This window comes from Solanum stenotomum, chromosome 5 (assembly GCF_019186545.1).
Source record: "Solanum stenotomum isolate F172 chromosome 5, ASM1918654v1, whole genome shotgun sequence".
NCBI lineage: Eukaryota > Viridiplantae > Streptophyta > Magnoliopsida > Solanales > Solanaceae > Solanum > Solanum stenotomum.
In genome coordinates, this window is record NC_064286.1 from 8,565,130 (window position 1) to 8,579,744 (window position 14,615).

The 14,615-nt window shown below is 30.6% G+C and overlaps 3 protein-coding genes across 10 annotated transcripts in view; 1 reads left to right on the forward strand and 2 right to left on the reverse strand.

Moving 5' to 3' along the window:
- LOC125864477 (actin-depolymerizing factor 10-like) overlaps positions 1 to 14,615 on the reverse strand; it is a 616,735-nt gene that overhangs the window by 93,332 nt on the left and 508,788 nt on the right. The gene's annotated exons all lie outside the window — the stretch shown is intronic.
- LOC125864453 (probable fructokinase-7) lies at positions 2,587 to 4,945 on the forward strand. Its single transcript, XM_049544467.1, has 7 exons — positions 2,587 to 2,736; positions 3,387 to 3,601; positions 3,684 to 3,896; positions 3,999 to 4,196; positions 4,319 to 4,459; positions 4,568 to 4,684; positions 4,788 to 4,945. The coding sequence occupies exons 1-7, from the start codon at positions 2,601 to 2,603 to the stop codon at positions 4,923 to 4,925; spliced, it is 1,158 nt and encodes a 385-aa protein (XP_049400424.1). The 5' UTR covers positions 2,587 to 2,600; the 3' UTR covers positions 4,926 to 4,945.
- On the reverse strand, positions 5,690 to 13,988 carry LOC125864470 (MADS-box protein SOC1-like). 2 transcript variants are annotated; one of them, XM_049544485.1, is made up of 7 exons: positions 13,858 to 13,988; positions 13,521 to 13,709; positions 7,262 to 7,408; positions 7,065 to 7,164; positions 6,919 to 6,960; positions 6,048 to 6,089; positions 5,690 to 5,856 (listed from the first exon to the last, which is right to left on the reverse strand). In XM_049544485.1, exons 2-7 carry the CDS (start codon positions 13,700 to 13,702, stop codon positions 5,725 to 5,727), a joined length of 645 nt encoding a protein of 214 aa, XP_049400442.1. In that variant the 5' UTR covers positions 13,703 to 13,709; positions 13,858 to 13,988; the 3' UTR covers positions 5,690 to 5,724. The 2 variants fall into 2 exon arrangements, with proteins under 2 accessions (XP_049400442.1, XP_049400443.1); XM_049544486.1 differs by lacking the exon at positions 6,919 to 6,960.

Genomic DNA, 14,615 nt, shown 5'->3' on the forward strand with positions numbered 1-14,615 from the left:
GGGATGAAAAAATAAAAAATTGAAGTTGAAAATATTTTTTAAAAACAATAAAAAAATCGAAGGGGAGGGAGGGGATGAGGGTAGTGGGTGGGGGTAAAAAATAAAAAATTGAAATTAGAAATATCTTTTAAAAATAATTTTTAATATTTTTTTGGGAGGGGGTGGGGGTAGGGGTAGGGGTGAGGGTAGGTAAAAAAATTGAATTTAAAAACAAGATTTAAATTATTATTTTTTGGGGGGGGTTGGTTGGAGGGTAGGGACAAAATAAATTGATTTTTTTAACAAAAAAGTAATTGTAGTTTGAAGTTGAAAGAGAGTTTTGGTCTTTTGGAAAATGTTTTCCTTAAGTTTTGAAGGGAAGTCATTTTCCTTAAATTTGAGGAAAATGAGTTGATTTGGAAAATATTTTCCAAAACATTTAACCCAACCAAACATGAGAAAATTGGAAAACATTTTCCGGAAAATGTTTTCCTTCATACCAAACACACCCTAGGTCTCAACTTCACTTCCCTCTCTACTAATTAATTACCATTTCTCTTTTTTCCTTACAGTTTCTTTTCACAATTTTCTCTTCTTTCACTTAGATGCAAAAATGTTTATCCTCTTTAGATAGTTTTCGATCGATCAAAGTATGATGATAGTTGATATTTATTTCGCTCGTTCATTTTCAAATATGATTTTGCATAATACTTTCTTGGAAGAATTTCAAGAAAGATGAAAGCTGGTTAAAACAATGATTACTACTGAAGACAATATTTTTTTATCAAGTTTGTCAATTTTTCAATGCTTCTCATTTATATATTGTGTAATTAGCATAATAATTATAATTAACAAATATATATATGTCAAGTATACATTGATTATACATTTCATTTTATACAAATTATACATAAAATTGGGAATCAAAAGATTACAGAGGATATAATTGACACTAATGTTTTGAAAAAAAAAGCTTGATATATACTCCTCTACTTTGCGACTTAGAACTGATATGCACCTTGTTATAAAAAAAATGGCTCACATATATCTTAGAGTCTTTTGGTAAAAAATATCCTTAAACTATACCCCTAAATCAAATTACATCCTTAAAATATCTTTTTTTTTTTTTTGGCAAAAAAACATCCTCTTAAGTATTTGAAAGTTAACAATTTCTATCCTTCTGTTAGATATCGTCAAAAAACTAAGGGATCCTACAAAAACATGAGCAGTTCACGTGACTATCAACAAAAATTTCCCTGCATAATTTCATTACTTGCTATAAAAAGTTCCTGAAACAAATATTAAAAATCTTAGACACCATTGTTTACTGAAATAAAAAATGTTTGGAAGGTGTGAGGATACATGATTTGCTCTTTTTTCTCATTTAGTAACGGAAAGAAAATGGAGTTTAATTATCTTGACCTTTTTCAATGCCAAGCTGTATTTAGATCAATAAATTTGTGGGTCAATTTGATATTGACGTGATCAAAATATTGATCACATCTCGCATTTGGGTTTCATTTTACATTATTAGAAGCGGAAGTCTCCAACAAACGTCGCTTCTAGCAATTCAATTGAGAAGAAACATATTTCAACTAATAATATTTTTAATATCAAATTACATGAAAAATAAATGAAAAAAATCTATCAAATTAAAAGATTTTGTATAATGCTAAATTCAATTACCAAAAAAGTTGATGATGGTATTTTTGGCGTATCTAAGAATAATATTACGAAGGGATGACTTGATTTTTGTGGGATCTGTTAGTTTTCTGATAAACTCAAGTAGAAGGATGATAATTGTTCACTTTTAAATACTTGAAAAATGTTTTCTGCTAAGAATGATACTTTAAGGATGTAGTATAAGTTTGGGGTATAGTTTAAGGATGATAACATAAATGACTTAGATATACCCCTTTGGTTGATGAATAAAGTAAAAAAAGGTTAATTTTAAATTTATTTTTTGGTAAAAGTATGTTTGATCCTTCTTTCAAATTTCAGGAATATATTCACTCCTTCTCATGAGTGATATTTTTTTTTTTACTATTTTAATTCAACAACTAATTTGAATTTTAAATATCTCTCTTATAAATCTATTTAATTTGCTTATCATTATTTGAATTTCTTGTTCTTATTTCATTTATTTTTTATTTTTAGTGTGAAACTATATAAAACAAATTTAAAAATTGAGGATACTTTGCCGTACAATTTTTTATTAAATAATAAAGAATAAAAAATAAAAACCACAAATTTAAAAGATAAAAATTAAAAACTACCCTAAATACGGCTAGTCCACGCAAAGAAAAAATTTGTAGATAAATCTAAGCATTTTTGTAGGCCAATTTGTCCAACTTATAACATCCAAATATATATGGATATAAAAAAATGAGTCATTTATAGAAAAACTAGGACAGTAATGGCAAGTGTTCGCTCATGAAAATATAATCTGCTCAACAGAACCGGTCATTTTCTTGTGTAGAGTAAATATTTTGTGGTAAGAATTTGAAAAACCACTAGATATCCTAAGTAGTAGGGTTAAAGTTTGATTATATATAGAATGAATAACATAAAATTAAATTTTCATAGCTTGCTTTTCTTATATTTTATATGTAAAAATAAAAATGGATCGGTCAAGCAAAAAAGGGTCGAAAATGGCCTGTTGTTTCCCTGTTATCCTTGACCGATCCATGAGAAGCAGCTTCAAGCTATCTAAGAGCTCTTCTTCTAATAAACTCAATAAAAGCAAGAGCTCTATATGTAAGGACTCCTTCTTTTCTACCGAATTTATCGACAATTCCTAGCTAATTAAACTTCGTTGCTAATCTGTAGCTACATCGAATTAGCATAAAATTTTTGTTGTTTAGCTATAAAATTTTGTCCGTCACTAATTCCTCAATTTTTAGGAGATGAGATTTTCGTTAATTCCCATGGATGATCATGGTGACAGAGCCAGAAATTCTAAAAAAATAAATAAATGATCAAATGCCACAATTGAGAATTAATCTAACAAACACCACGTAAGAGAGTGTGATCATTGTTGAAGTGTGTGATTATTTCATCTAAAAATTTTCTATTCTCAACACGCCCCCTCACGTGCGGGCCTGATTCTTTTTCATGGGTCAAAAACGTGAAAATTCTTTTTGATGGGTGGCTATGAGATTCGATCTCAAAACCTCTGCCTGTTTTAATAACATGTTGAAGTGAGTGACCATCTCATCTAAAAACTTAAGCTATTAGAGAGAACACATTTTTTATTAGTTAATTATATTCTCAACAATCATCAGGAGCGTGGATGTAACTTTCAGGCAGGGAGTTCATTTGAATTCAATATTTTTGATGCAAAGTATAAAGTGAATAGTGTGGATGTTTTTAATCAACGTTATGTGACAGAAATTGTGCGTATGTAGGTTCACCAACATCTCTATCGATGAAGAAAAATTCAGTCCAGGAAAATGATCACCTGGTTGTATGTTTTGGGGAGCTGTTGATAGATTTTGTGCCTACAGCATCTGGAGTTTCACTTGCAGAAGCACCTGGTTTTAAAAAGGCTCCTGGTGGGGCTCCAGCTAATGTTGCAGTTGGTATTGCAAGATTAGGAGGTTCTTCCGCCTTTATTGGCAAGGTATCGTACATACATTTAATTTAATTATTCAGAGTGAACGATCAAAAACACACCTGAAATAACTATCTTCAACTATTTGTAGGTGGGTGCAGACGAGTTTGGTTACATGTTAGCTGATATATTAAAACAGAACAATGTCGATAATTCTGGTATGCGTTTTGATACTCATGCTAGAACAGCATTGGCGTTTGTTACATTGAAAGCAGATGGTGAGAGAGAATTCATGTTTTTCCGCAATCCAAGTGCTGATATGCTTCTAACTGAGGCAGAACTCGACAAAAATCTCATTCAAAAGGTAAATTAACACTAGTATATATGTCTGCGCGATGCATAGATAATATTCAAGTATGTTTTAGATTGCAATATATAATTTAATTATTTTGTTTCATTTTTACAGGCAAGAATCTTTCACTATGGTTCAATCTCTTTGATTGCTGAACCATGTAGGTCAGCTCATCTTGCTGCCATGGAGACTGCTAAAAATGCAGGCTGCATTCTTTCTTACGACCCAAATCTAAGGTTGCCCTTATGGCCATCCGCCGAGGCTGCTCGAGAAGGAATTTTAAGCATTTGGGACCAAGCTGACATTATTAAGGCAAGTACAATCGATATTAATTACTATGTCTTAATACCAGTTTATTACGATATGAAGGGTTAATTACTTTATTACAATTCTTAAATTAGAATATCATGTTTCACCGTTGTTATTAATTTCAGGTAAGTGAAGATGAAATCACATTTTTAACAAATGGTGAAGATGCTTATGATGACAATGTGGTCATGACTAAGCTTTTCCACTCCAACCTTAAACTTTTGCTCGTAACTGAAGGCGGAGACGGTTGCAGATACTATACTAAGGTAATTATTATTAGTCACTATAACTTCCGTTATGGTTACTGACTTAATTGTATAAATATTTTTTATCGCCCAAAAAATACTAACAATTAGGTAACTTAATTATTTCAGAATTTTCATGGAAGAGTGAATGGCGTTAAAGTTACAGCAGTTGACACCACAGGAGCAGGTGATGCATTTGTTGGTGGACTTCTCAACAGTATGGCCTCAGATCCAGACATTTACATGGTACTATCATATCGTCGTTTGCAATTATTTACATTGTCAGACGTCACTCAGTCAGTGTATATAAGTTAAATCTCAATTATTAATTTTTTGGGTTGCGGTGCAGGATGAGAAGAAATTAAGGGATGCACTCCTATTTGCTAACGGATGTGGAGCAATAACTGTAACAGAAAAAGGAGCAATTCCTGCATTGCCTACAAAAGAAGCAGTACTTAAAATCTTGGATGGTGCCACTGCTAATTGATCAAATGATACATGCACCCCTCCACCCCCACCAAACATACAAAAAAAAAGCCTCCTAAAAATATGATGCATTGCACCACTTATGTAAAAAAAATTATTGTGGAATATTTTAGTCCATTATTATTATATATATATATATTCCTATCCCTGTAACAAAACGTGGATATAATTCCTTTTTAAACATTATATATATATATATATATATATATATAATACAAGGTGCATCTACCAATTTCAAAACATTGGTCCATTTTTCGCCTGTTACTTTTAATTATGTCATATAAATATGTCATTTAATTTGACTTTAACTGATATTTTATGTCCTCAAATTTTGGGTGTGCACATGTAAACATACATACACTTAAATTTGTACAAGTAGACACATACGTCCTATGTATGCACAAGTGGCAGCTGATTTGTATTATGCCATATAAAATGTGTATACTTACTTGCTCAACTTTATGTAAATTTAAATGTCTACTTATACAAACCTAAAATTGTAGAACACAGATATTAAAGAACATATTTATGTATTATACCTTTAATTTATACCTGATAGCGGCCATCATTTGTCCACAAAGGGAAAATTATTATTAAGTTCTAGCTAGCTCAAGTGCAAAACAATTCAACTGGAATATTATTTCACAACTTCATTATATATGCATACATAATTACATTATTTATAAGGACCAAAGTGGTTCAGAGGCCAAATAGGAAACGAACAATGTTTCATTTTCGGGTTTATGGATAGGATTCATGAGTCAGCTTCACGACATAATCAAAGTGAGGCGTTGGTTAACTTAGGGACGCTTTGTTCTGCATGACTCTGGTAGTCCAATAAATAATTCAGTCTCTACATCCGATTTTTCGCTACTAATCACTATAGAAACGTCTTCTCCACCTGATGTTTGTTGCATTTCAAGACCTCCACACTAAAAGCAAAAAGGACAAGCAAATTAGTTCAACTTGCAAGAAGGAAAGCTCGAGTTGGCTATCTGAACTTTCACTTGGTAATGAGGGTTTGATTCTTCGTCTTATAATCCTCGGGCCGCTATTTTCCCTACCCCATTTTAAAAAAAATAATAGTAACTTAAAGGTTGAGATGGAGAGAAAGAAAAAGTACCTTCTCTAACAACATAACATTTTCTGATGAGAGGTCTTTCACCTGGAAATAATAATTAAGAGACAAAAACAATTAGTACTAATAAATTTCCCTCACATAGCATTGTATTTGCAATAAGATGTGTTGTGCAAAAGCAAGTAGTTATGTAAACTTGATAGTAATAATTTTTATAGGAATAAAGCATATAAGTATCCCCTAGACTATGACCAAAATCCTAGATGCGCACCTTAACTAAACTAAGGTCTTTTTACCCCGAACTCATTTTTTTTTTATAATTTTGTACAACTTTTTGACTTACGTGGCATCCAAACATCTCCCACGCACCTCAACTACATGAAGTCACATAGTGTGCCACGTAAGCCCAAAGGTGTGCAAAATTACAAAAAAAAAAATGAGTTTGAGGGTAATAGGACCTTAGTTTAGTTAAGGTGTGTCCTTGAGATTTCGATTATAGTCTAGGGGATACTTGTGCCTTATCCCATTTTTATATTATCAAGTTAAGTTGAACTATAACAAAAAGTAACTTTTAAAACCATATGGTAATGATCTAAAAAATAGATTATAAATGGCTAAATTGTACTTATAATATGTAAATAAAAATAACATTGTAACTTGTAATTGTATATACTATAATTGAGTTCAACAATCTTTATCTCATGTGCTAGTTTTTAAATTAAAGTTGAGTTAATTAGGCCATGATTCATTTCTTATCATGATATCAAAGTCAGCCACGTCATAATTCTTAGTTTACATGATATTATTCATGCTCCAATTATAATATATGCATAAGGCTCCATTTTATATACAAGAAATTGTCCATGTTCATAGGAATTGCAGCTTAAAATAATTAAGTGAGTCAGTGTGGCCTTACATTTTCTTTCAATCTCATAATTTGTTCCCTAAAGACTTCCATCTGAATACAAACAAGGAATGATGTGTCAAGTTTATGCTAATCTTCGTTTATATATAGATATAGATATAGATATCGCGTGATGTTTCTTTTAAAAGAAAATTAACCTTTCTTGCGCGGATGATGTTGATACTCCGTTCCAACTGATGTTCCATCTGTTGAAGTTCTTCAAGACTGCAAGATTCTAAACTTTCTCCTAAGAGCTTCCTAATGCAAATGGAATATAATATACTCATATAATTACTTCCATTTTGTATCAAATAAATTACAATATTAGGTTGTAAAGTAGGATTAAAAGTTAAACCTCTTAGATTTTTCAAGAAGCTCAATCTTCTTCATCAAACTTGATGTATTATGCTTCAAATTGTGCATATTATTCTGTTCCATGGCTGGATTTTCACACTGAATATCTTTAGTATGCCTCTGATAATGCTCGATAATCTCCTGCATGCTGCATTTCTCCACAACATCGGTAACATAATCAGCTTTATTAGCTAATTTTTGAATCATGTTGAAGTCTGTGACCATGATCAATCATGTTGAAGTGTATGACTATGTCATATGAGCATACTAACTATTTGTCTATGAAACCTCTAACAACTAAACACTGTGTACCTTAAGCTAAATACTAAATTTGCTAAAATGTAAAGACTAATATCCCCAAAATATCCATATTTGTTCTTAATTAAATCCTTTTAAACCCTTATCTCTAAAAGCACTTAAGTAACAAGAATGAGCGTTAGAAAGAGTGAGGAAGAACTTGGACAGCTTTTGAGTGGAATGACCAAGGAAAAAGCAGCCAAAGAGTATATTAGTAATACTTGTATAAGGACTAATAGGGGTCGATAGGGAGTATACAAATTATGTTTAATAGAGTGTATTAGTAATATTTGTATTATAATTAGTTATGCTTGGATTAATTATGTAGATATTGTTTCATATGCATTGTTTGATTTGGTGAATAAAAAATAACATGTAATGCATAGTTTTTTAAAAAATATTTATTTAGGGATAAGGGTCTGAAAAATACCCAACTTTGGTCGGATTTGCTGTTGCGATACTAAACTTTCATAAGGATCTATTATCTCCCTAGACTATTTAATACTGTATTTTTTACCCCCTGAACTATTTAATAGTGTATTTTAAAGGTATATATGTGCACACGTGGACACATTACTATTTATAATTTTGCATTATTTTTTATGTCCACGTGGACAAATATATATGTTTAAAATACGGTATTAAATAGTCTAGGGAGGTAATAGGTCCTCATGAAAGTTTAGTATCGCAACAACAAATCTAACCAAAGTTGAGGTATTTTTCAGACCCTTATCCCATTTATTTACAAAGACACCCTTCACAAATATGATGGAAAAAATCATGTAAAAAAAATTTGAGGGGCAATTGAGTCTTAAACAGTCTAATACATGCATTAAATCCTCTTACATTACTAATACCATAGATTTCTATGTATTAGTAATACACTCCTCATCAATACAAAATAGAGTATATATAACTAATAATGCAATTGTTAGTTATAAATAAGCTGAAAAGGTGTACAAACAAGCTAAGATATACTACTAATACACGAAGCTAATGCATACATTATTTCTTCTAATATGCTCGTTGCAGATGCCTTGACAAAATGGAGTATTACGAATCAGGGGCGGCTCTAATAAATCGGTGGCCTAAAGTAAAATCCGAATGGAGGCCTTAAATTAGAATATATTTTTTTTTATGAAGTTTATTATAGCCAATTATTTAATCTTTCTTGAGACATAGTACTCATAATTTATCAAACTTCTATTACTTCCTTGCTCTTTTATGAAAAATTATATTTTCTACAAATTATAAGCGATATGTATAACCTATTGTATTTTTAAAAAATGAGGCCCCTCAAATTTTGGGGCCTAAGGCAGTTGCCTTTTTTTCAAAGTTGTAGAGCCGCCACTGTTACGAATGAGGAGTTGGTTATTTTGGCACATGCTCACCTATCATTGATAGCCATCGGACATTACAAACTTGATCTCATACAAATGGAGTCCCTAAGACATAAGTAGAGGAAGAATTATTTTGTATAGAACTGATTCAATTGAGATGTATAGCTAATTTTTTCTTACACGCTGGGCTTGTAATTTGTGCAAAATTTGTATATTTTTTGCCAGAACCTTAATTTTTGTGAAGCAACTATTGATAGCGATTTGGAACAGCGGGTCTAGCTTAAGCTCCCCTTAACTTTGTAATTTTATTCATCTATATAAAAAGATCTCACCACCATACGGTGATAAAAAAAAATTCTAAAAAGAGATTGTTGCCATGACTACAATTAGTGGCTTGTTCTAATGCTATGGATAGTTCATGAATGTGGTTAGAGTGATTACACTGATTATATCATATTGATTTGTTCATTTAATCCTGCTCTTAATTATTTTGTTGCATAGTGAATAATAAAATACTATTATGAATCTATAGATGAACTCAGATTGAGTGAGTCTTGAACCCAAACATCAATAGGTCAGGGAACAAATTCACTACTAGGATAGGCATATGTTAATTGTCTTGCTAGATAATTATACATGAAATTCAAGCGTGTGCTCTTGTTTATCTTGATTCTGTAGATATATAAGCTTATCATGTTAACTTGAATAGGCGAGTACTTACTTGACGGAATAGTGCCTGCTGCAAGTCGAGTTTCATCAAAACCTTACACAAGAAGCTGAGCTAAAGAGTTTGTACACTTGTCATTGAATCGCTACCTTAGAGGCTTGGAGGGTTCTTGAAACAAAGGCATGAAGCTCGAGAATGTGCTAAAGTAGAAGTACAATGATATATGTGGAAGACTACTCAAAGTAAGGAGAAAGAGGTTGTTAATGCAAAAATGGCTATTCTTGAAATGCAAGCCTAAGAAGACCCTTCGTCCATTAAGAGTATTTATGAAATAGCTAGTTTAGGCTATAATAATGGAGAATAGCTCCTTTAGACTTAAGATTATTTTGATATGATAAATTCTCATGAATTGAGTGTAACTCTAGAGAGACTTTTAGGCTAAGGTCATAATTGTTAGGAAATGTTGAAGAGATTGTTTGTTTGAGGATCATTCCTCTTGAGGGTTATCTAGTGATAGGTTTGTGCTTGAGAATTCATTTCTCTTGTGTGGATCTTATACATTAGGTGCTTGTTGAGATTCTTAATCGGAGGTTTTAGCTTTGATATAGCTCTTGTTGTCAATTAGTTCCTATACTTGTTTTGCTCATAGATGTCATGTGAATTGTGATTGAAACTTCCTTGATCAATGACATTTGTCTTTTTTGAGAATGAGATTACATGTAACTCTTCATCTTTGATTGATTAATCTCTCTTTAAGTATAATATCTTGTTTGATGATGACGATGAGGAGATCACTCCTAGTATAGTGTCTAGTGGTGTGAATTGTGATGGTGATGCAACTCTTTTTGAGGACTACAAATTGTTTGATAACCATAACCCACTATGAATTGATGACACCTTTCCCAATGATGGACACATCTTGGATGATGATGAGCTTGTTGGGAAGGATTATTTTGGAAATGAGTCTTGTTAATTTTTTTTTTGTTTTTCAGCCGGTGTTCAAAGCTTGTAATGGATTTCTAACTAAATTTGGATCGCACGCTGTAGGTTCATTCGGAGGTGGCGCTCCCAACAAGATTTTCTCCATACCAAGGCTCGATCGAATTTAAAACCTCTGGTTAAGAGTGAAACAGTCTCACCACTACACCACAATCCATGTTGGTGAGTCTCATTAAGCTATTGTTTTATTATTATTTTTTATAAAAAAATGGATTTTGATGACATATTAAAGAAGAGAAAAGGTATATGGAAGTGTGACATACTTTTGGTATCCTCATTTGTTCCCGTATTTGTAGCCATGCCTTTTGAGGATATCTTTACATTGTCAAAGTGGATTCTTTCACATTGTTTATAGTTACTATAGTAAGTGGGGTGAACATTGCCAGACTCACCCCTAAGAACATTAATTGTACAATAATATAAAAAGTAATATATACTCATTCCGTCTCAATTTATGTGATGTTGTTTAATTTGATATGAAATTTATTAGAGAAAGAAAAACTTGTGGAATTTATGATCTAAAACAAGACATACATATTTGTGTGTGACTATAAATCTTATCACTAAGGGTAAAATTAGTATTTTAAAATGATATTTTTACTAAATACAGAAATATGTCAATTTTATTTTAGTTTGACTAAAAAAAAGTGTGTTACATAAATAGGGACAAAGAAAATATTATTTTTGAGGTTTGGATTCTTTTACACTACTGTTGAGTAGAAGTAAAACTCAAATTTAATTTATACCCATTAACATCTATCATAAACAGACTCATGATTTGAAGTTTATTGGTTTTGAATGGTAAGACAATGACTATAGGCATCAAAAATTAATTTTTATACATACAATAAAATTTTAAACATATATACAAGGTTTAGTGAAATAAAATCTTAATTTTGTCGAACCTATAATCTAAAGCTTATTGCTGTCTTTGATAGCTAGTGTAAACTATTTATACAATATACATTATCAATGTAATTTTACCTCTTGTTAGAATGGATTAGAGTTGTCTCACATTAGTTGATAAATGTGCTGATGATTTGGTATACAGACTTGGAATAATTCTCTCTTCATGAATGAACTTTTCAAGTTGAATTAAACTCAAGTGTTATATCTTCACAATATATTACAATTAAATTCATTTCCATTTGAACTCCCGCTCCACACTCCATTAGGTTGAGCATGAAGAGGCGTGTCAAATTCTGTATTGTCTTATTAAATTTATTAAATATATATAAATTACTAATTTAAAACTTAAAAATGTAAAAAAATAAATAAAAAACTCGTTAACTTCAAATTTTGACCAGAAGTGAAAGTATAATAAATATATTGACGAGGCACATAGTGATTAGGGATTTGCAAAGTCTTACAAAGATTCTGAAGGTGTGCTATAATGGAAACAACATAAGAGTGTGGCCTTTCTAAAAGGAACACATAAAATCCAACTACTAATTTGACAACTGGCTCTTATACATTTGCCTTTGACACTGTATTCTTTTTACTTTTGTCAGTTTTGTTTTTTTTTAATCAAGTTTTAATATGGGAATTATTGGTGATCACACTTGTTAACCCTAAATGAGAAATGTTTAAACTTTAAACAACACATAAGATGGAGGTCTTATAATGAGGCATATTTCCATGGTGTATCGGTATCCTCCTCCTTTTGTACAAGGAAATACTATTACTTACTGTTCTAATTTATATGACTCATTTTTTTTAGTTAGTTTACAAAAATAATGATACATTTTTATATTTAATTAATAATTTTACTTTAAAACATTTTACTATTAATGAAATGATTTATAGTCATTCATGACTTGTTTTAGACTATAAATTTCAAGAATCTTTCTTTCTTAAGCTCAATGCTTAATCATATTAAATCACATAAATTGAGATGGAGGGAGTAGTATTTTTCTACAGTCCATCTCTCAATTTATGTAACGATCTTTGACTCGAAACAGAATACAAGAGGAAAAGAAAGATTTTCAAAAACTTGTGATCTAAAACGAGTAATAAAAAAATATATTCCGCGGTTATAAATCATCACATTAAGGATAAAAAAGAAGAAGAGAAGTTTAAAGTTAAACTATTACTATATATAGAAAAATGTTCCTCTTTTTTTGGATTGACTAGAAAAAAGAGTGTCACATAAATTGGGATAGAAAGAATAATTACTCATTCAAGATTTGATTTATGAGTTTTGAAGCTCTTTGAATTTTGGATTTAAAATTTATAATTAATACACATTCAAATATATTTTTAAAGATAAATACATGATTTGAATCAATTGTGCTCTACCAAACTCATACCAGAAATGATAAAATTATTTAGCTACCTATATTTTGTGCCTTCCTTAGCTAGTAGATCTACTACTTGGTTGCTGGAAAAAAAAAGTATACCCTAGGGTTTTATGCCATGGTAATTAAGAACTATATTGAGAACTCATTCATTTTTCAATTCTAATTTAAGTGTCTTAATTTTTTTAATCGGCCCCAATAATAAAGTTTAAGATCACAAGATTTATAATCACATATCTTTAATTAATTTAAGATCACAAAATTCAAAAACTTTTTTTAATCTTTTAAACTTCGTATTCAGTCAAACTAATAAGACATATAAATTGAAACAAAAGTAGTAACTAGGATTGCTACACATAGACAAATAGAAACACCAACATCCACCTTTATGATACACTGTCAAAAGGTACAAAACTTAAAACTCTTCATAAATGATACTAGTACTATATATATATCTATATTATTAAGTGAGACATATATAGAATGTTGGTCAAGTCATAAAATATATGTTTTATTTCATCAAGTCATAAGATATTTTTTCATTAATAAGTGTTTTTTAACTCACCAAAATAACTAGTTAATATATATTAGATCTGATATAATCTAAAACAATAAAAACATAAAACAAAAAAAGAGGAAAAAAGATGTAAAATTAATTACCTTGAGGTTGAAAATTCATAAAGTTTGTCTCTAGCAGAAAAAATAATTAATCCAACTTGAGCATCACAAAGAACAGAAAGTTCAAAGGCTTTCTTTAACAATCCATTTCTTCTCTTTGAGAAAGTGACTTGCCTGCTTGTCGCGTTTTCGATACGCCTCATCTCAGTTTTCCCTCTCACCATTATATAACTGAAAAAATTAATCACAATGATGAACAAGCTAGAGAGTTAATTTCTTGTTTTTGGCAAGAAGAAATATAATAAAAGGCTTGTTAGAATTTTATAGGGAAAAAAAAGGTATAGTTAGTGTTGATGGTGGAGGAATAATAAGTACTTACAAAATTGGCAAAAAACCTAGAGAATCTTTTGCTTGCAAGTGACTGGAAAATTGCCTAAAAAGATGATAGTCACAAGTCTAATGAATACAAATGTGTGTTTTAGAGAGAGACAGGGTGGGTGGGGGGCTACAACAAGAAGTCATAAAAATCCCCCAAAAAGGTTAGGTGCCAATTTTGATTTATTTTATAAATTTCCAGCACATTTTTACACCATTAAATTAGGTTAACTTACACTAATTTAAAGAGTCTTTCGGTATATATGTTCGATACGAAGAAAAATATTTTTGATGAAAAATATTTTCTAACAATAAGTTGGTTTTCTATGTATTTATTTGTGTTTGGTAGATAAGTAAAATTTACTATCTTAAATGTATTTGTATGTAATTTAGATAAATACTATGAAAAGTCGAGGTGGAGAGATAGGGGTGTCGGATGGTGGGGATGAGGGCTATGATGAGTGGAAGTGAATATGAAGTGTGTTAGAGAAGGAGAAGAGACAGTACGATCGATGTGAAATGTAATTTCTAGTAGAACTTGTTTTTCCTACTTTTATTAGAAAACTCATTTCTTCATATTTAAAGAGTTAGCTTGTTTTCTTTGAGTAAATTATTCATGATAAAATTGAAAAACATTTTCATACCGAACAGTTGACCAGTCACATAGTTAAGAATAAAAGATTATTTTTGAAATTTGTGGTTTAAAATAAGCTTTAAGCATTTATGTGCCTACAAGTCATTTAATTAAAGGAGAGTTTTAAA

Excerpts from the sequence above, each read along its gene's own strand:
- LOC125864453 (XM_049544467.1), top strand. The coding sequence starts at position 2,601 with ATGGATCGGTCAAGCAAAAAAGGGTCGAAAATGGCCTGTTGTTTCCCT. Across the intron at positions 4,197-4,318 it reads ACCAAGCTGACATTATTAAG|GTAAGTGAAGATGAAATCAC; the intron begins GCAAGTACAATC and ends TATTAATTTCAG. Across the intron at positions 4,685-4,787 it reads CAGATCCAGACATTTACATG|GATGAGAAGAAATTAAGGGA; the intron begins GTACTATCATAT and ends GTTGCGGTGCAG.
- LOC125864470 (XM_049544485.1), bottom strand. The coding sequence starts at position 13,702 with ATGGTGAGAGGGAAAACTGAGATGAGGCGTATCGAAAACGCGACAAGC. Across the intron at positions 7,409-13,520 it reads TATGAATTTTCAACCTCAAG|CATGCAGGAGATTATCGAGC; the intron begins GTAATTAATTTT and ends GGAGAAATGCAG. Across the intron at positions 7,165-7,261 it reads CTTCTTGAAAAATCTAAGAG|GAAGCTCTTAGGAGAAAGTT; the intron begins GTTTAACTTTTA and ends CATTTGCATTAG.